Here is a 20856-nt window from a genome sequence, read left to right on the forward strand (position 1 = left end):
AACACAATAAATAGTTTTAAAAACCACACTATCTCAGACAATACCCAACTCTGTGTGTGTGGGGGAGGGGCCAGAGAGACAGGGTCCTTCTTTTCTCTGCAGATTTTATAAGTGAGGAGCCTCTTTGGCATGGTAACTATTTAAATCCTAAAAATAAAGTTTTAAACTAATCTTTACACCAAAAAAGTATAACAGTTCCCCAGTCATATGAAAGAAGAATTTCTGATGGTTGCAGAGCAAATAGAAGTTCATACTGCAAAATAGGGAATGGGATGCTTTATTAATTCATTAAAACTTTTATATTTCTATAACAGATGCTTATTTAAAGTGTTACTATTTACTTAATGCAGTGCACAATGGTTTAAATCAGACCTCTTTTGAAATCCTCAGAGCCACTTAATTGCTGAGTGACTGTGAGCAAGTTAGAGCACGTGTAAGTTCGAGATCCTAGTTCCTGCCTTAAATGAGTTAATGTAGATAAAGCACTTAGTACGAAGCTTGGCAGGGAGCAGGGCTTCCGTGCTTTTTTATTACTACTTGGAAAGAAAAGTTGGTTGCCTGAAGTGGAATGCTGTTGGTTGCAATGTTGTCATTTTACCACAAGAGGGCAGTGCTAGAATAGAAAAAGCAGGAAATGCACTTGGTATTCGAAATGGCAAGTTTAACAGTGCTGTTCAGCCATTTCATGGGATCAGAGAATGGGGCTGAGCTTGGCCTTGGTCATCACTTTATTCATCTTTTCATCAGTCTCTATAAAGTTGTCTGGCGATTTTTAGCCAAATTTTTGGAAAATGATCTCTTACTGGTTCTCTCCCCAAAGTAAAATGTGCTTTTTTTTTTTTAAACCCTCTGTCTATACAACAAAGATGTTTTTAAGTGTTGCATATTTGTTTGTAAAATTTGGAGGATAGGCATGTTTCTCTGTCATGTTGCTTTATCTTTCCCCGTCTTTGTTTTTGTCTGTCTGATTCTTTGGTTCATTCTCATTTCACCCCATTATTTTCAGACCTTGCTGTCATTTGGAAACATTTTCTGAACCCATTTATCAAGCCAATAAAACCTGAAAGGTGCCAAGTCTAGAGTGGTTGTTCGTAATCTCTTGCTACTTGTCTATGCTTAGGTCACACTCTTTGTTAGGATCTGATCAGAGTTTGTTTAGCATCCTGCCTGGGGCATCCGAGTACTGTATTTAGTTTTGTTGCATGTAATTCTGGGTTTGGGCGGAGGCAAGACAGGGCCACAGAGTAGTACAGACTGGCTCTCTGCTGAAACAGGGCTGGCCTCCCGGAGTTAGTTATCAGATGCTAATGCGAGTCCATTCTCACTGAACCTTCCAGCAGCCAGCTTGCCTGATCTTGTTGTGCTGTGTCTAACACGATTCCAAGGAAGTGCTCTCAAAGTAATAGAGCTTGTCTTTGCTGTTTGTTAGGAAGAAAAACACATTTGTCTTAGTATTTTGCCTTCCTGCTTGGTAGTAAATCCTTAAGGCTGCACATACGCCCTAATGTCTTGACAAATTCAGAGATTAGGTTCCATTAAACTTTTATTTTCTAAAAGGACTTGGAGCACTTCGTAAATTCCAGGACTAAATTCCAGCTTATGAAATAAACCCAGGCACTAGCAGACTTAATGGCAAGTGTTGCCTATAGGCCTAAAAGAGAAATTGTAAAACTACTTGTTTTGTAAAAATTTGTTTCAGGGTGTACACACTTAAAGGACCAGTTTGTTCCTTGATGTTAATCCAACATGTATCCAAAACAATAAATATGCGGTGAGACAATTAACTTCTTGAGCTACTAATAAGGAAGTGAGTTAAATATGCATGATTAAAAATAGGATACCCCTCTGGGCCTCCCTGGTGGCGCAGTGGTTGGGAGTCCGCCTGCCGATGCAGGGGACGCGGTTCGTGCCCCGCTCCGGGAAGATCCCACATGCCGCGGAGCGGCTGGGCCCGTGAGCCATGGCCGCTGAGCCTGCGTGTAAAAAAAAAAAGGATACCCTTCAAAGTTACAGGGCAGTCAAAAAATTGATGTACTTAACACAGAATTCTTCTAATTTATTGTTTTAAATTTCATCAGAATGTCTAACTTGTGTAAATTAGATTTCAGCTGCTGCTCATAGACCTCATGTGCAAGGTCCACGTTTATTAGCTTGGATATCAGTGACACATAACCGTGGACTTTCTTAACACCATTCCCATGTCCATACTGTAGTAATGTTTATAACGAAACAAACAAATAAAATGCCTCCTATGAGAATGCCTACTTTAAGGAAACCCAGTATACTGTAATCCAGACATTCAAAGCAGATAAATTAAGGGGTGATTAGTTGCAGTGCAGAAGGATTCTTTGATTTACAGCAGGACTCTTCAGAAGGGTTCCTTTGAATACATGCTCCCCCAGAGAGCTGAAGTGTTTTGCAGATCATTCAAACCACTTGACATCCAGACTGGGGGACAGAGAAACTTGGAATTTAAGTGTTGAAAAAGCCATCATTAATTGGAGATGAATGCAAAATGAATAAGAGATTCTCTGTTACTTAAATAGTAGAAAAATACACTTTGCTTTTTAGACGTGTAGATAACCATATTTATATACACGTATAGGTTAAGTCAGAAATAATATTTTCCATTTTTGATGGAGCACCTGTGTGCCAGGAACCGTATTGGACTATCTGTCACGTATACTGAATTCTGCTAATAATCGAACGAGAAAGATTGCGCCCATTTCGCAAGTGAGGATACTGAGGCTCCTGGGAGCATTCTACCCAAAGCCCAGGATTAGTAACTGGCAGAAATGAGCTTTGAATCTAGGTCTGCAAGGCGCGTCCTCTTCTCCCTATGCTGCCTCCAGGGCACTTCCTGCTCGGTGTGGAGTGCGCCGACTCTGGTGCCTCCAGGTGTGTGTGCTTTGCCTGACGCTCCCTGCCTTCCAGCAGGGCCAGATTGTTGACACCTTTCTTAACTTACCTAACACCAACTTTTAGGAGCAGAAGTAACCAGACCCCACCTATTCTGCTGAAACACATACCATACCAAGATATTGCTCCTGACTTCAGTTGGTGCCCAGCTGGGCAGGAGGAGAACCTGTAAGCTGGGGGCTGCCCACGGTGGAGATGGGCACCTTCTAGAGGGCATGTGCAGGTGCTGCTGGGCAGGAGGTGGGGGAGGACGCAGGAGGTGGGAGCAACACAGCCCCCGGGTGAGCAGGTGAAGGGCTGAGGCCGGTCTAACATGATGGGTGGGGCCTGGTGATGGTCAGGGAGGCAGGAAGCAGGCTCCGTGATGGAGATGGGTGGCCAGGCTGACGACGAGGCCCGGTATTAGAAGGGTGCCAGAGAGGAGCCAGGGCCTGGGGAGTGCTGTCACAACGAGGCAGTCTACCGCTTTGAGAAGAATTAGGATACCGGCAGGTTATCGGGACAGAGACGCAGAAAGATAGAAACCCAGTTTGTCCAACTGATGCAGGAGCTCCGTTATTAGAACAGGGCACAGGATCAGAGTGGGCAAAGCAGAAATGCAGATGCGATTCTTAGTTTCTGGCTTTGGTCGCTTGCATTTCTCCTGAGTAAGGGGGTCAGAGCCCCAGCCTGGAATGGATTTGATCCTCTAGGTGAGGGTCATGTGGGCCCCAATGTTGGGCTTAGAGGGTTGGAGGGGGAGCAGTGCCAAATGTGTGGTATTTTCCTGGTGATTTGGAATCATTAGGTATTCAGTCTGTGAATTGGCTGATTGAGAAAAGAACCTGTATGGATTAAATTAATAGTCAGTTTTCCTACTGAACCTTAGAAAGAGGTTCTTAAATTTTATATAAGTTAGGAAGTATATGGGAGGTAATTAGATTGGCTAGTTTCTAGTCTCAACTCTTCTACCTGTTAGCCACACTTCACAAATTACTGAATATCTTTGAGCCTGATTTTCCTCAACCTATAAAATAACAATAATCCCAGTGTTGCAGGATTGCTTTAATACTACCACCAGTAAGAATATCTTTATGAAGCATTTCTCTTGAGTCAGGCATGGTGCAAAGCACTTAAATTATCTCCTTTAACTGTTGTGAAGAGTTAATGAGACATCACAGTCAAGACACCTGGCCCAGGGCATGGCCTATGGTACTCCACTCACACATGTGGAGATCCACGTGAATACCGAGGCACGGGAGGATAAGTACTATTAAGGGTGACTGGGTAATTACGTTTTTAGAAGGTAGGAGGAGTGATCAAGTGGACTCACAGATGAGAGAGAGCTCGATCCGATTGCAGGAAGAAACCAGGTATCATATCAGTAATGTGTCATAGGTAATTCTTTGTTTTGAGAGCCCATCACTGCTAGTTATGTAGTAGCATTGGCCTTGGAGACCCAGGATGCTTTGCTAATACAAGGAAGTCTTCCCAGGTGTCACCCAAGGGATATTGCACTTAGGATGTGTTTGATGCAAAGCAGTCAGTGATAAGCTGGTCTCTGTTGCTATTGTAGGATCTCTCTGGGATTACTGGTTAGGCCCAGGACCTCCCCAGAGGTCTCAGTGTAACTTGGGACTCAGGGCCACGTTTAGCTACCCCAGTCTCCTGTTTGCCCAGAAGCTAACCTGGAGACAAGGGTTTGGCTGCAAGTGCTTTTTATGGAGGAAACCCCAGGAAGTGTCGTAAGGGAGTGGGAAGTTGACAGGAGGAATGAGGAATGCCTATAAAAATGTGTAGGTAAGGAGTTCAGCTAGGGGCACCTGGGCTCACTCCTTCCGGGGGACCCTCTAAGAAACTGGGTAGGGTAGGAAGCCGGCGTATTTATCTTGCTCCTCTCATGCCTCTTTGGGAGATACACCTTACAGGCATTAATTGCCCAGCACGCTGCCCTCAAGTGGAGCAATGCAGATGAAAGGGGAAGCCGAGCGTATATGTGGGAACTGTCCAGAAACCTACAATTGCCTGCGAGGGTGGGAGAAAGGGGTGGGGGAATCTGGCAGGGCTCCAGCAGCATCTGCTAAACCCACCTTCATACTTGAAGACACTCAGATTTTTAGATCGTCATTTCATATTTGAAAGTCCCCCCAAATAAATTACCATCGTAATGTAAAATGGGCCATTCCTTCACTGTTGATGTTTCATAGTCCTTGCCGATTGCTTTCTTCAGTCTTCCTCACTGTAAATATTTCCTTTCAGGTAACCTTTCCGAACATTAATCTGCAATTGAGCAGAAAATAAATGTCTGAATAGTCCCTGTCTAGTAAGTATTGAGACATGAGCAGATCTCTAGAGGATGTGTGAGTTTAAAGGAATAGTAGTGTTCCCTTCAGAAATGGGCACTTGCAGCTGCAGGCAAAGGCATGCATTTAAGCATCTCCGCAGGGTTTCAGGCTTGGAACTCTGACCTGCAGGGATCTGGTGAGCTGGGCGTGTGCACTAAAGTAAGAGTGCGTCGGCGACTCTGACTCACATTCCTGGGGCTCACGTTTATCCTGCCTTTCAACTTATTGATACATACTGAGCCGCCTGAGAGAACATTTGGTTCTGCCACCTGAGAGAACATTTGAATGTCAATGTCTTTATTTGGTAATTATTTTCTACGCACATTGCAGGTCCCCGCCTGGAACTCAAATGCAAACAAGGCCTCGCCCCTAGGGACCATAAAGGGAGTGATTCATCTTTAGGGTGAAGATGTTCTTCTTAGGACTTTCTTCTTCCCTGTGCCCAATTATCCCAGTTGCCCAATCCACACTTCCCAAATCCATTCAGATTTCTAAGTAAATTTGTCCTAAAAATACCGAGTCTGCTGAAAGTCAAGTTTGAAGTTGCAAGTAACGCTTCTTTCAGGTGAGGTTTTATAGTTCTACTTTCAAGACCATATCTTGTATTTGTGATTCCCTGTCCTTACATTTGAGAGGATAGGGTCTGAAGGAGGAGAAGACAGGTCGGATCCCACACTCAGCTCTGGTGGGAGAGCGCGGGATACCGGGAGTGAGCCCAGGTGCTGGACGGAATGACGGGGGCTGGTGCCCCTCTGCACAGAGGTCCTGACACACGGAGCTACACTGAGGAGGGCACTTGGCAGCACTAACATGACTAAATGTTGTTACGTGTGAGCAGGCAGGTGTCATGTTAAACTCTCTAGGGGAAATCCAAGAATAATTTCAGTCTTTTGTCATCATTACCAGAGCTGCCCACCAGCAAGAAGATGGGCTCATGCGACTGACTTTCACAGGCTGTGTCTTTGTATACCTTCTGGTGACACATGGTGACAGGTGTCGGGGATAGGAGATGAGAGATGGAGAAGACAACTTATTCCGTAAAAGTCTACAGCGAGCTCACGAAAAACAGATCTGCATAGTTCTTGTGCGTTATACTTTGTAGCTAATCGTAGATAATTGAGCTACCTGGTTAGTGGCAGTAGTAATACATATGGTTCATCCCTGTCAGGTTTTAAAATAGAAATTTACGCTGGAAAGTATACATTAGGCTAAGAGGATTCTTTCTGAAGGGTCCAGATGATTAAAAAGAAAAAAATGAAGTAGGCTAGTGGATCTTTAAGTGAACCCGTAGTCTAAAGAATTTGTGAAAGTCTGATTTATCATAATCCATCTTGTGTTTTTACTAGAACCTGAAAATTACTCAGAAGTATCTGACATGCTGGGTATTGATATTTCAGCCCTGGGGATATTTTTCTGACTGAGTTTGTTACCAGCTGCCTTTCTGGAAAATTTATTAACAGGCCATTTTAATGTTTCCCCCTGATCTTTCATTCTCTTCTGAGATATTATTGATTTTATTTTCCTGAACACAATTTTAAATGGTAATATCTGTGCACAAGCAACTTGCTATGGTTCAGGGAACTGGATTCTTATGGGCATTTGTCTTAGTAATGTGATTACAAAGTCACTAACTTGATCTTAATAACATTTGCCTATTATCGTGTATTAGGTGCATGAAAGGAAAACTGTACTTTCTAACTCAGGATTACCCTTGTGTATCTCCCTTAGTTGATAGTACCTTTTGCAAAATTAACGTCCAGGTGATCTTGAGTGACTGCATTACTTGCAACTAGTTAGGATTAAATCCAAGTATCGTCGCCCAGGTTGCATGCAGAAAGGAAATTACTTTTTTAGTACACCTTACACTTTTAAATCATCGATTCAGGACATTTTATCAGCTAGCCACACAGCACTTCACTGGGTGCTGCGTTTACTCTGTTGTGGCTGAGGGGGGCAGCGTGATACAAGAAGCTGGGAATCTGTAGTCGGATAGTCACAATTGGAACCTGGCTGCGTTACTTACTATCTGTGTGAACTCGGGCCTCGTGAATCCACCGTTCTGACCCTCAGTTTCCTCATCTCTTTAAGACAGACTGACATAACCGTATCCCCGTTCCGGTTTCTTATTTAAATATCGTTAACTGTACTCTCTCACTAAAAAAGCTGAGTTCATCTTCAAACGATTTCCCCCGTTTTCTTAGAGCGAGTAGTCTTATAAAAAGATAACCATGTCCGCAGAAAGACGTGCACAAGATTGCTAGCAGCCTTATTCATAATATCCCCAAACCAGAAACAACCCAAATGTCCACGAATAGGAGAATGGATAAGCACATTGGGGCATACCCTTGCGATGGAAAACTATTCGTCAGCGAAAGGAAAAAACTACTGATCCACGCAACAACATGGATGAATCTTACAGACGTTATGTTAAGCAAAAGAAGCCAGACACCGAAGAGGGCATATTGTCTGATTCCTTTTACGTGAAGTCCTAAAACTGGCAAAATTCCTTTACGGTGATAGAAATCAGAGCATCAGTTGCCTCTGAAAGGAGGGTCCTGACTGGAAAGGGGCATGAGGGAACTTTCAGGGGTGATGGAAATGTTGTCTTGCCTTGGGTGGTGATTACACGGTGTATATATTTGTCAAAACTTGTTGAACTGTGCAAGTGAATTGAGTGTTATATTGTATAGAAATGAGTTGACCCTTTAACAGGACGGGTTTGGACTGTGCGGGTTCACTCATGGCGGAGTTTTTTCCATAGTAAATACTACGGTACGACATGATCTGTGGCTGGTTGAATCTGCTGATGTGTAGGAACCACGATATACTCAGCTTTTCTACTGTGTGTGTGCAGGGCTGGGGGTTGGCACCCCTAACTCCCCCGCTGTTCAAGGGTCAACTATATACTTCAAAGAAAAGACAACTCATCCACTGGCAGAATGTTTGCTTTTCTAATGACCAGTCTTTTGGATTCTCAGGATGCAGTGACCATCTGCACTCTGGGGATTGGGACAGCCTTTGGAGAGTCCATTCTGGACAACACTCCCCGTCATGCGACAATTGTTACGAGGGAAAGCAGTGAACTTCTCCGCATCGAGCAGAAGGACTTCAAGGCACTATGGGAGGTGAGCCCCAAGGCTGCTTTGTCGATTAACGTGGTTGCAGAAAAGAAAGAGCTGCCACATGGATAATGGCAGTAGAGTCAAGCCTGAATGTGCTCTGTTCTGAGCCGGTGGGTGGAATTTAATTTTCAAAACTTGTTTTTGAAATGCGTGAATGAAAAAGCCATTTTGACACAAGACGTCTTTCCTTTTTTTTTTTAATGTAGCGCTTGCTCAATTTTCTGTGGTTTGACATACATTATAATTATTTCTTGAATGACCATAGAGTGTTTTATGTATAGAGTGTTTTTATGTATTTCCCACCTCCTATTCCACAGATGTGTTCTTAACCAGGGAACAAAATACTTTGACATTCTCTTTGGCATTTTCAAAATCATCATTGACATGTTCCCTGGGAAAGTGGAATGGATGGGGTTAACATCTGCTTCATTTAAATGCTTTAAAGAATGATGTGCCCTGTAATAAGGCATGGGAAACGAGGGACGGAAAGATGGCTGGTTACTTGCCAACTTCAAAATGCACGGATAGCACAGCGGTGGATGGAGGCAGCGGGTCCTGGCGGCTTGTGCATTTCCCGCTGCTTACCAGCGCCCTTTAGGGTACCACGCTCATTGACAAGAAGGATGGGGAAGAAATCATCTTACACGCAGTCACGGTAAATGGAGTGCTTAGAAAGGCCCTGCGTCCTTTACGCTCATTCCTTTTCAGTTCTTCAAGCTTCTGGCTGTTCCTTATCTTTGTCCTTGGCTCAGTACGTCCAAGCATTAACCCATCGAGCTGGCAGGCTTCGCCACTTGTCCCAGTGTGGCTGAGATTTTAAACCTGACCTAAAAAGAATTTTGTGTAATCAGATAGTTTCCTCCAGAGCCAAACAAATGACAGATGCCTCAAGGGAGCAAACCTGTAGGTGAATGAGTGATGCTTTGCCTTGAAAGTCCTGCAAAGCCTTGGAAAGCCTTGGTGGTGAAACCTGTTACTTTTATTCTTGGCAGTAGTGAATAAATTGCAGGGTTACTTGTTGGAAATGTTCCTCTTAGAAAATATTAAAGAGCTCCAACTGCTCTGTAAAGTTCAGAGACAAAAGCGAGTTTTAGGAAGGTAGAGCTAAAGTAGGTTTGCATGAGGTGTGTGCGGAGAGGTTTTCTGTCAATTAAAAGGGATCAAACTTGAGGCAAATAAGCCGCGTTTTGGATCTTTCATTTAAAAGGTGAGCTGAAAACTCTTTTCCAAAAAGAAAATTCGGAAGACTGGTTTAAGAACAAAAATGACTCCAATTGTGATGTATGTCATTATAACTGCTTTTGTCCGTGACGACTTATTCAAGCTGCTGGCAGAGGATGGTTTGTGGCAATATTTAAAATTTTATTTTAATTAGGAGGCCTCAGTGCTGCGAAGAAAGTTCCTGAGAAGTTGCTACCTGTGAACATTTTAAAAAATTTATTTTAAAAAATTTTGGGACTTCCCTGGCTGTCCAGTGGTTAAGACTCTGTGCTTCCACTGCAGGGGGCATGGGTTCGATCCCTGGTCAGGGAACTAAGATCCCGCATGCCGTGTGGTATGGCCAAAAAAACAATTTATTTAAGAAATTTTCAGACGTTGAGAAAATCAAAAAGGATAATACAATGAACGACTTATACACTCTCACCTAGTTCAGCAGTTGTTACCATATAGCCATATTTGCTTCATCTGATTTTGCTGAACCACTTTAATGTAAACGACAGGCATCACGACATTTCATCCTATATATTAGCATATTTCTCCAAAAAATCAGAATATCCTGCTACATACCCATAATACCATTATTTCACCTACAAAACTAAAGATAATATACTAATGTCATCTATATCCAGTCCACAGTTCAAATTTCCCCATAAATATCCAGAAATACATTTATTCCATAAGTATTTTTATATGTTTTATTTCAAACCAGACTCAAAGAACCATGTGTTAACATTTGATTGTTATGTCTAAGTCAGTCTCTCCCCCACCCCCCCGCCCCGCCCTCTCTCTCTGTCTGTCTTCCTCTATGACACTGACTTGTTAAAAAGGCCAGGTCAGTTTCTCCCAAACTCAAGGTTTGTCTGATCATTTTCTCATGGTATCTTTTTTTGTACCCCTACCCCAGGGTTTCCTGTAAACGGAAGTGAGAGCTAAATGTTTGATTAGGTCAAGCCAAACACTTTTGGCAGGAAGTCAAAGGTGATACTGAGTACGCTAGGTTGCTCTTAATGTCTGGATGCCTCACTATAAGTGATGCATTGGTTTGATTTGTTTGATCCCTTGGTTGGATTGTATCTGAGTATATTTTAGGGCTGTTTTTCACAGAGATTTCCCTTAGAGGAAAATTATTAAATGGGGCTATTGATGTTGAAGGTGGTCCTTAGCACCCCAAACCTTGCCACATGATTTGGTAGCTCCGTGGGTCCAACCCCTCATCTGTAACCTCAGAGCGTGATTCTGGTCTTCCCTGTCAGTGACTTAAGTGAGCTGAAAAGGATGGAGAGAATTTTTAGACTGACCTCTTATTTTACAGGTTGGGGTTTGGAACTTCACAGTGAGCAAGAGATTAGTAAGATATTTCATTTTTATTTACCTGTTCATGCAAGCGAGCACAGAGTACAAATAAGATGCTCCGTGAACGTGTTAACCGGCTAAAGTGAGAATGCAAGGAACTCCGTTATCCAGCAACCTGTGTGAGTCAGAACTTTATTAATGGGCACACCTGTGCATATACAGTACGTGATGAGCCTAAGAAATTGTGGAATTCTAAATTACCTTTCGAGCAAAGAAAATTGACTTATGTTTATTCCACTATTCGTTTATTCCGCAAATACTTAGTGAGAATCTCCTGTGTGTCAGGTCTGGCTATAGCAGTGAAGAAGATTGACAGGGCGCCTGCTGTCTGGGCCAGGGCTTCTGTTCTACTTGGAGGAGAGAGAAACTAGACTAGCAAGTCAATAATATTATTTCAGAGTATAATATATCATTAGCATTAAGTAAATTCTATTTCTATTCTTTGAATATAGGTGATCCATTGATGGCATATGTAACACTAATCTGTTAGCAAAATATTGGATAACCAGAACACCTATTTCTTGATTATGTCAGATAAGAGAGTCTATAATTCAGCCATTCATCACACTGGCGCGTAATATCTGTAAGCAACATTAAAACCCAAGCTCGTGCTGTCAGCTGAAATTTAACTTAGATCTGGTAGCCAGATATCAAAAGGGAAGGATGACGTAGCTTCAGGATTCAGGTAGAAGCCTCACTGAACCATGAAATGGCAGAAAGAAGGCAGCAGAAAGCTAAGCTGGGTCCTGCCTCTCCCATCAGCATGGTAAGGAGCTCACTGTTAGGCCATAGTTCCCACACGGTAGAAATAAGATCATCTGAATCATGGGTCTAAATTTGCATGTTCATCTCATTTGCCTGCTTACTTTTGAGGAATGTCCTGGTGGGCCCATGGTGTGGCGAGCACTCTCAGATTGAGGTTTCCCTCCTTGTCTATGCCTTTGATGTCACTTAAAGTGGTTGACAAGGACCAGGAATCTGAGTTCCTTCTAACCAGGGAAATGATGGTGTGTAATCACTAACAGGTAGCACAGTCCACAAGTAGCTCTTTAATAGGCTGAGCGAATAGGCTATTTTAAATCTTACACTTGAGACTTTAATGGCAACAGAGAGCTAGGTAACCCTGCTTCCTTTCCTGACCAAAGGCAAGTTTCCTCAGCTCTCCGCAGATACACACCCAGAGAACTACACCTGAGATTTTGAAATCCTATTCAATTTCATCCCCAGTCCTCTTGCTTTATGTTGTCTATTATGTTGTAAGTCAAATTGGTAGCACCCAGAGTATTTTTTAAAATTATTGTCATAAATGTGACCAGAGGCATTATTTCAGTCGTCTATATAAATATATCAAAAGTAAATAAATATTCCCCAAGATGTAACTGAGGAAGCAACTTGATGCTTTTCTTTGTACCCTGTATCTTTCCTAATGAAAACTTTCTCTCCTCTTTCCTTTCCATGTTTCAGTTGCCAATTTATGATCATATTTGAGGGAGCTGGGATCTCCATCTCAAAGTCAGGTCATATTTTCTTAGCTTAAGTGAATTACAGTACATTTATTCAGAGTTGGTCAATAATGCTTCCCTCTTTTCATGCCTCTTTGATATTAGAACTTAATAAAAAATATTAACTAGGGTATAAAACATCTCACTTTTCAGTAGCATCTCAGGAGGGAGAGTGAGTGAGAGAGAAAGGAGAAAGTTATTGAATTTCATTCAGAAAAAATTAAAAGTCTTGGAGTACCATTTTTAGTTCTTGAGAATTGTAATTTAAACTCTTTGACCCTAGTGGCATTGCATACCCTCAGTAAGGAAGTTAAATGGCAAAGTAGTTAAGTGTGGGCTTGGGAGTTTTAAGCTGTGATAATCTTGGATCAAGTGTTAATGAGTATCTACGGTTGCTGGTGGCTCTTGGAATAAATAAATACTGATTTACTGTCCAATTCCATGAATTTCTTCTCAGCAAATATAGTCTAGTGTTTCCAGTGGTTAGAACAACGACAAGGAGTGTTTTTGGTTTGCTCCCTGACTTTCTGTCTAACATCGTGGATGAAGATGCTTTTAGGTTTGCAGCATGTCTTGTCATCTTTACATGGAATATGCCAAGTATATGGACTTGTATGAGGAGATGAGTCCAGTGTGTTCAGAGAAGTAGATTGGAAAGTCACTGTCCATCAAACTCATAAAAGACACCACTGAGAGGTCCTTGCACTAGTGATCTACTACCTGTGTTCCAATTGCATGAACGTCATTCTGGCCAAAAACTTTCCTTCACTGTGGGCTATGTTTGAGCAGGTGCAAAATAATACACACTTGTGAATGAATTATTTGAAATTTAAAGACAACAATGAAACTAGAGTCTTTAGAAATAAAAGCAATTATTTTAAATTTGTAGTCTGACCCATGCCACAATAAAAGTGGTTTCTTAGCTGTAACAGTTACCCAGAAGCTCTTGTGATTTTATTCTAACCAGGACATACAATATCACAGAGAACCGTTGCTTGGATGTAATGATTGATCCCATAGAGTTTATTCCCCAAATGTGTCTGTGGCCTCAAGAAATATTGTTGACCGAAAAATTTTTTTATGCTTTCTGGGATATAAACTGGTAAGAGTAAGAAATATGTGCATGTTTCTGCCTTAGGAAAAGGATACAATTTGTAAACAAGAATATTTCTAAGAGTAGTGAATATTGTCAAAGAAATCTTTTTACATCTGTCTCTATTCCCTAATTTTCGGTGTTTTATTTCTCGATTCTACCAGATCCATTGGCAGTTGTTGGACTGAAAAGCTTTGTAGCTATTTCTGTTTACTGCCTCTTTTGGACTATGCAGGGAGAAAAAGCCCTTTTCCGTTAGTAATCTTCCAAGCCACTATGAGAATAGGAATTATTGAAATTACAGCAGCTTGGTCTTTGCTGATGCACTTTAAAAACCATATTGGAGTACTATACCTCTCAGAGGCATCTGCGCCTGCTTGAATAGATTGGATGTTCCTCTCTGTCTTGGGCTGTCAGAAAAATTAAAGCCCAGTGCTTAAAACATAGTATCTTCGAACATAAAAATCTCAGAAGCCCTTTGGGTGGGTTTTAATACTTTATTTAGCATGCAAACAGTTTCAGGTTGTTTCACTTTTGCCTGAATGCTAGGCTTTCAAGGTAGACCGGTATTTCAAGTAAATGTTTAGTGGCCCTGGGTATTGAGGTTGGACTGCATGACCCATCCTCAGATGGGCAGCCCCTGGCCTGCCTGTTAATGTTACAGGGACCCACCCCCTCATCTGAGGCTTAACTGGAACCTAAAAGCCAAGGGACCTGCTTTCTCCCAAGTCAGAGGCCTGTACTTAACTTTTGGCGCCTTCGGAGCTTGTACCGTAGGGTTACTTCCCAGGCCAGAAATTTGCATCAAAGGGCTAAGAAAAATACATCCAAAAATAAACATGAAAGCCAAGACTTCATGCCAGGAACTCCAGCCACACACATCCTGTTGGCTGGTTCTCTTGCCTCTCTCCTCACTGTTCTGCTTCTTTTAAACCGAGCCGGAAGCCTGCTCCGGTGACTCGGACCTCACGTCTGCCCCAGGGTCTCACTCCTCTGTCCTCAAGCTTTTCCATGGGATGCTGAAACGATTCAAATCCAGAAAGGAAGGGAGTGAAGTTACTAGGAGATAAGTAAAGTTAAAAATAATATATGTATATATAGGAAGTCTTTTCCTATCGCCTTTGACGGCCTGAGCTTTCCTGAAGAACCACCAGCCCCGGTTTTCTGTCTGGACTGAGATCCTCTTAACAGTAATAGATACTAACAGGAAATAATCAGCGATGAAGGTGCATTTTGCTGTCCAAATAAAGCACAGTTCTTCACTGGATGTCTGAGAACGCTGAGAAAAAGAAAAAGAAGGACGTATGCCCTACCAGGTCAGAATGGGTCTTTTTCTATTCTTTAGTGGGGAGATATTATATGTCACCGTTGGCAGTTTAGTTCTAGGAATTATACTCTAAAACATCTCTGGCTTTTGTGAGTATGTTCCACCAGACCTAAATATGTACCACGGCACTGACATAATTTGATTTCATCTTTATTTATGGGGTGGGGGGGGAAGGGGTGGCTCATCTTTTTCTGATTGTGAAGGATTTGTTTGTTTAGCCTGATGATCTTAAATGTTTCTAGGAGATAAAGATATTTGTTCATAAGTAGGCAGAGTTACATTTATCACATTAATGTTAAATGTATGTATTTATCTGGTGAATGGCATCTATTAAAAATGAATTTGGGGCAAGGAAACAGATTGAGAGTGATGGTATTTCACCCTCTGGATGCCCTGGTAGGCACCTTGCCTGCAGCTCTCAGACTCTATGAAGTCCTTAGTGTTTATGGCAATTCTGTTACATTATTGATGACTTGAAGTCCGGCCAGCTCCAAGAGCTGTGATCTCACTCTTTCTCAGAAGATGATCGGGGGGTGGGGGGTCTGAACAGATCAAGGCTTGGCTGGCAGGTGCCGGGAATGCCCAGATGTTGCGGGTGGGCTTGCTGGCAAGGTGCTGTTGTTGCTTCTGAGCTGGTATTCCTTTGGGTGTTCATTTCGGGAGTGTGCAGTGGTCCCTCACACCTTTTAGGAGTCGCTGTTGGTGGAGGTTTTGAAATCCTTCCCCTGGTTGTGCATTTACCTGCACGCTGTTGACACCTCCCCCCGACCCTCTCCCCGCACTCTAATCTCGCAGTGGCCCTCTTCACTGTCTCAGCTCACCTGCTAGGCTGCATGCCTGCTAAAGCGCTGTTCGACTCAATGTTAATCGATCCCACTTTGAAAATTTCATCTCTAGAAGCTTCTGTCGTATTCGACAAACATAGTTGGCTCCCACCACGGGGAGGTGCACAGTGCACCGCATCTGTCTTCCTGGTTTACGATCTAGTGGAGAAAACAGACAAGCATAAACACAAATCACCCTGATATCAGACAAACTGAAAAGTCCCATAAGATAAGACACAGGGTGCTGAAGGACATATGGCGGAGGGCAGGGAGAGATTCGTTTCCACCCAGGCTATCATTTCATCCAAAGACAAAGAGATCTGGTGAATTCTTGTGTGGCTAACAAGGCTGTTTTTCAGCCTCCCACAAGGATTGGGGTCAGTTAACCAAATTACAGTGTTTGAGACAGGCTTGTCGCAAGGGACTGACCACACAGAAGAGGCAGGGCTTCCTCACTTGTGCTGTGCTGCCTGCTGCCTTCTCCTCCTGTCCTGCACCCCTGGGCGGGCTTGGTTAGGGGTCTGCCTGCCCTCTGAGGGTGTCATGTGTTGTATTTCCAAATGCCTGGCTTTGTGTTTTGTTTATTGTTCAGTCATCATCTGGAGAAATCTGTTCTGAGGTTTAACGGGTCCCCAGGGCAAAGGCAGTTCTAGTTGGGAAAACTTTTAAGAATTTGAGACTTTCAGAAGGAACACGTGGTATGCGCTGGGGATATCGTTAAGCTCTTTATGTGTCAGGAGCCCTCTGGTCATGGGACTTTCCTCCTCTCATCAGGCCAAATTCCACTCCTGTGTAGTCTACAGGCCACTGCAGAGAGGTTAGGGCACAGTCACTGGGGCAGGGTGTCTGACACCGAGGAAGGAGCAGCAGGAAATCCTGTCCCAAAGTCGGCAGCTCCGAATTCCTGCAGTCTTGCCCTGGGGTTGATCTCACTGACCTCAATGTTTTGAGCTGTCTAACTCAAACCAATAAATGCAAGACAGACCTTCTGAAGGCTATTGATGTGGTCGAGTGTTCTGGCCTGAAATTCTGATCTATTCCTGGTTTAACCCAACTTTGCTGAATGCCCTTTTGGAGAGCTCTCCAGCTTCCTAGGCCACCTGTCTGTAAAATAAATGTACCTTTACTGAAATCCTGCCTTGCTGACAGCAGTGGTTCAAGTAAATGTTGAACGTTAGGTGCCTTATGAGTTGAACACTTTAGTGCCTCGTCCTTGCCTTTCGGTTTGCAACTTCAGGAAACCAGAGCCACAGATTATGTGAATGAGAAGGATAAAGTGTAGGCAAAAGTTCACATTGTATCAACATACATTATGTGAAAGGCAAGAAAAACTTTTTGTCATCTTTCATTTATAATTGTAATTCCTAAAACTAGTTCCACGTTAGAATGACCTGGGGAGTTACTAGAAAATTCCCGTGCGTGGGCCCTCTCTAGACCAGTGAAACCAGAATCTCTCGAAGGTGGGGCCTGGGCATCATAGCTTCTTAAAGCTCCCCAGATGAGTCTGCCGAGAACCCCTGTCCTCCAGCTCCAGGCTCGGGTATCCACTCTGCCGCTTTGCACTGGCTGCTTCTGCATGTACCTGGTTGGCATCTTCGCCCAGTGCTAAGGCTCTACGATGGAATAATATGTTGGTTCCTTCCTAGTCTTTGTAAAATTTTCCGAGTGTAATTATTCCTTCCCTCCTACAGACATTCTGCTTCCAAACTGGGGTTTCTGCCAGATGTAAGTGATAATGGCCATCAGTACTTCAGAGACAAGAGTGAGGGGGATTGATTTGAAGCTTTGTGATCAGAGGTGACCTCTGTGGTCTGCTTATTAAAAGTGTGAGAATAAGGTGCAAAATCACCCCCAAATTCCAGTCCTACAAGCACGCATTCTCTTAGTTGTGAGAACAATGGTGTCATTATACATCACGTAGTTCCTGGAAAATTCCACTGTGCCCTTGTGAGAGATAAGAGTGAAAAAGGCAAGTAATATCTTACTGTTACTATGAAGAGAGTTTTGAACTCATGGACTCGCTGAGAATGTCTAGATCTACCTCATCCCTGGACTATACTTTGAGAATCACTTCTTTAAGATAAATTCCCAGAAAAAGTTTTCCCATGAAAACTTTTATGGCTCTTGATAAATATGACCAAATTTATTTTCGGTGACTTTTATCCTGCCATCAAGAGTATTTGAGCATGCCTGTTACATCCAGCCTTGGTTAGCATGACCATTTTATATACATTTATATATATGTGTGTGTATATATACTTATATATGTTTATATGTTTATTATCCATCATATTGTTATCATGTTTGTTTGATTACTGCTGGGATGGTAGGGATTTTCTTAAATATTTCTTTCTTTTTTTAACATCCTTATTGGAGTATAATTGCTTTACAATGGTGTGTTAGTTTCTGCTTTATAACAAAGTGAATCAGTTATACATATACATATGTTCCCATATCTTTTCCCTCTTGCGTCTCGCACCCTCCCTATCCCACCCCTCTAGATGGTCACAAAGCACCGAGCTGATCTCCCTGTGTATGCGGCTGCTTCCCACTAGCTAGCTATTTTATGTTTGGTAGTGTATATATGTCCATGCCACTCTCTCACTTCGTCCCAGCTTACCCTTCCCCCTCCCCATATCCTCAAGTCCATTCTCTAATAGGTCTGTGTCTTTATTCCCATCTTACCCCGAGGTTCTTCATGACCTTTTTTTTTTTTTCTTAGATTCCATATATATGTGTTAGCATATGGTATTTGTTTCTCTCTTTCTGACTTACTTCACTCTGTATGACAGCCTCTAGGTCCATCCACCTCACTACAGATAACTCAATTTCGTTTCTTTTTATGGCTAATATTCCATTGTATATATTTGCCACATCTTCTTTATCCATGCGTCCGATGATGGACACTTAGGTTGCTTCCATCTCCTGGCTATTGTAAATAGAGCTGCAATGAACATTTTGGTACATAACTCTTTTTGAATTATGGTTTCCTCAGGGTATATGCCCAGTAGTGAGATTGCTGTGTCGTAAGGTAGTTCTATTTGGAGTTTTTTAAGGAACCTCCATACTGTTCTCCATAGTGGCTGTATCAATTTACATTCCCACCAGCAGTGCAAGAGTGTTCCCTTTTCTTCACACCCTCTCCAGCATTTATTGTTTGTAGATTTTTTGATGATGGCCATTCTGACTGGTGTGAGATGATATCTCATTGTAGTTTTGATTTGCATTTCTCTAATGATTAATGATGTTGAGCATTCTTTCATGTGTTTGTTGGAAATCTGTATATCTTCTTTGGAGAAATGTCTATTTAGGTCATCTGCCCATTTTTGGATTGGGTTGTTTGTTTTTTTGTTATTGAGCTGCATGAGCTGCTTGTAAATTTTGGAGATTAATCCTTTGTCAGTTGCTTCATTTGAAAATATTTTCTCCCATTCTAAGGGTTGTCTTTTTGTCTTGTTTATGGTTTCCTTTGCTGTGCAAAAAGCTTTTAAGTTTCATTATGTCCCATTTGTTTATTTTTGTTTTTATTTCCATTTCTGTAGGAGGTGGGTCAAAAAGGATCTTGCTGTGATTTATGTCATAGAGTGTTCTGCCTGTTTTCTTCTAAGAGTTTGATAGTTTCTGGCCTTTTATTTAGATCTTTAATCCATTTTGAGCTTATTTTTGTGTATGGTGTTAGGGAGTGTTCTAATCTCATACTTTTACATGTACCTGTCCAGTTTTCCCAGCACCACTTATTGAAGAGGCTGTCTTTTCTCCACTGATATATTCTTGCCTCCTTTATCAAAGATAAGGTGACCATATGTGCGTGGGTTTATCTCTGGACCTTCTATCCTGTTCCATTGATCTATATTTCTGTTTTTGTGCCAGTACCATACTGTCTTGATTACTGTAGCTTTGTAGTATAGTCTGAAGGCAGGGCGCCTGATTCCTCCAGCTCCGTTTTTCGTTCTCAAGATTGCTTTGGCTATTCGGGGTCTTTTGTGTTTCCATACAAATTGTGAAATTTTTTGTTCTCGTTGTGTGAAAAATGCCAGTGGTAGTTTGATAGGGATTGCATTGAATCTGTAGATTGCTTTGGGTAGTAGAGTCATTTTCACAATGTTGATTCTTCCAATCCAAGAACATGGTATATCTCTCCATCTATTTGTATCATCTTTAATTTCTTTCATCAGTATCTTACAATTTTCTGCATACAGGTCTTTTGTGTCCTTAGGTAGGTTTATTCCTAGATATTTTATTCTTTTTGTTGCAGTGGTTAATGGGAGTGTGTTCTTAATTTTATTTTCAGATTTTTCATCATAAGTGTATAGGAATGCCAGAGATTTCTGTGCATTAATTTTGTATCCTGCTACTTTACCAAATTCATTGATTAGCTCTAGTAGTTTTCTGGTAGCATCTTTGGGATTCTCTATGTATAGTATGTCATCTGCAAACAGTGACAGCTTTACTTCTTCTTTTCCGATTTGGATTCCTTTTATTTCTTTTTCTTCTCTGATTGCTGTGGCGAAAACCTCCATAAACTATGTTGAATAAGAGGGGTGAGAGTCGGTAACCTTGTCTTGTTCCTGATTTTAGTGGAAATGGTTTCAGTTTTTCACCATTGAGGACAATGTTGGCTGTGGGTTTGTCATATATGGCCTTTCATATGTTGAGGAAAGTTTCTTCTATGCCTACTTTCTGCAGGGTTTTTATCATAAATCGGTGTTGAATTTTGTCGAAATATTTCTCTGCATCTATTGAAATGATCATATGGTTTTTCTCCTTCAATTTGTAAATATGGTGTATCACGTTGATTGATTTGTGTATATTGAAGAATCCTTGCATTCCTGGAATAAACCCCGCTTGATCATGGTGTATGATCCTTTTAATGTGCTGTTGGATTCTGTTTGCTAGTATTTTGTTGAGGATTTTTGCATCTATGTTCATCAGTGATATTGGCCTGTAGTTTTCTTTCTTTGTGACATCTTTGTCTGGTTTTGGTATCAGGGTGATGGTGGCCTCATAGAATGAGTTTGGCAGTGTTCCTCCCTCTGCTATATTTTGGAAGAGTTTGAGAAGGAGAGGTGTTAGCTCTTCTCTAAATGTTTGATAGAATTCTTCTGTGCAGCCATCTGGTCCTGGGCTTTTGTTTGTTGGAAGGTTTTTAATCACAGTCTCAATTTCAGTGC

General features: G+C 42.0%; 1 protein-coding gene across 1 annotated transcript in view; it reads left to right on the forward strand.

Annotated features, from left to right (window-relative positions):
- Positions 1 to 20856, forward strand: part of RAPGEF4 (Rap guanine nucleotide exchange factor 4) — a 319624-nt gene that overhangs the window by 67463 nt on the left and 231305 nt on the right. The window contains 1 exon segment of the mRNA XM_082841163.1: positions 8222 to 8368. Coding sequence (XP_082697289.1) covers positions 8222 to 8368 — 147 coding nt within the window.

This window comes from Leucopleurus acutus, assembly GCF_964270905.1.
Source record: "Leucopleurus acutus genome assembly, chromosome: 6".
Lineage (NCBI taxonomy): Eukaryota > Metazoa > Chordata > Mammalia > Artiodactyla > Delphinidae > Leucopleurus > Leucopleurus acutus.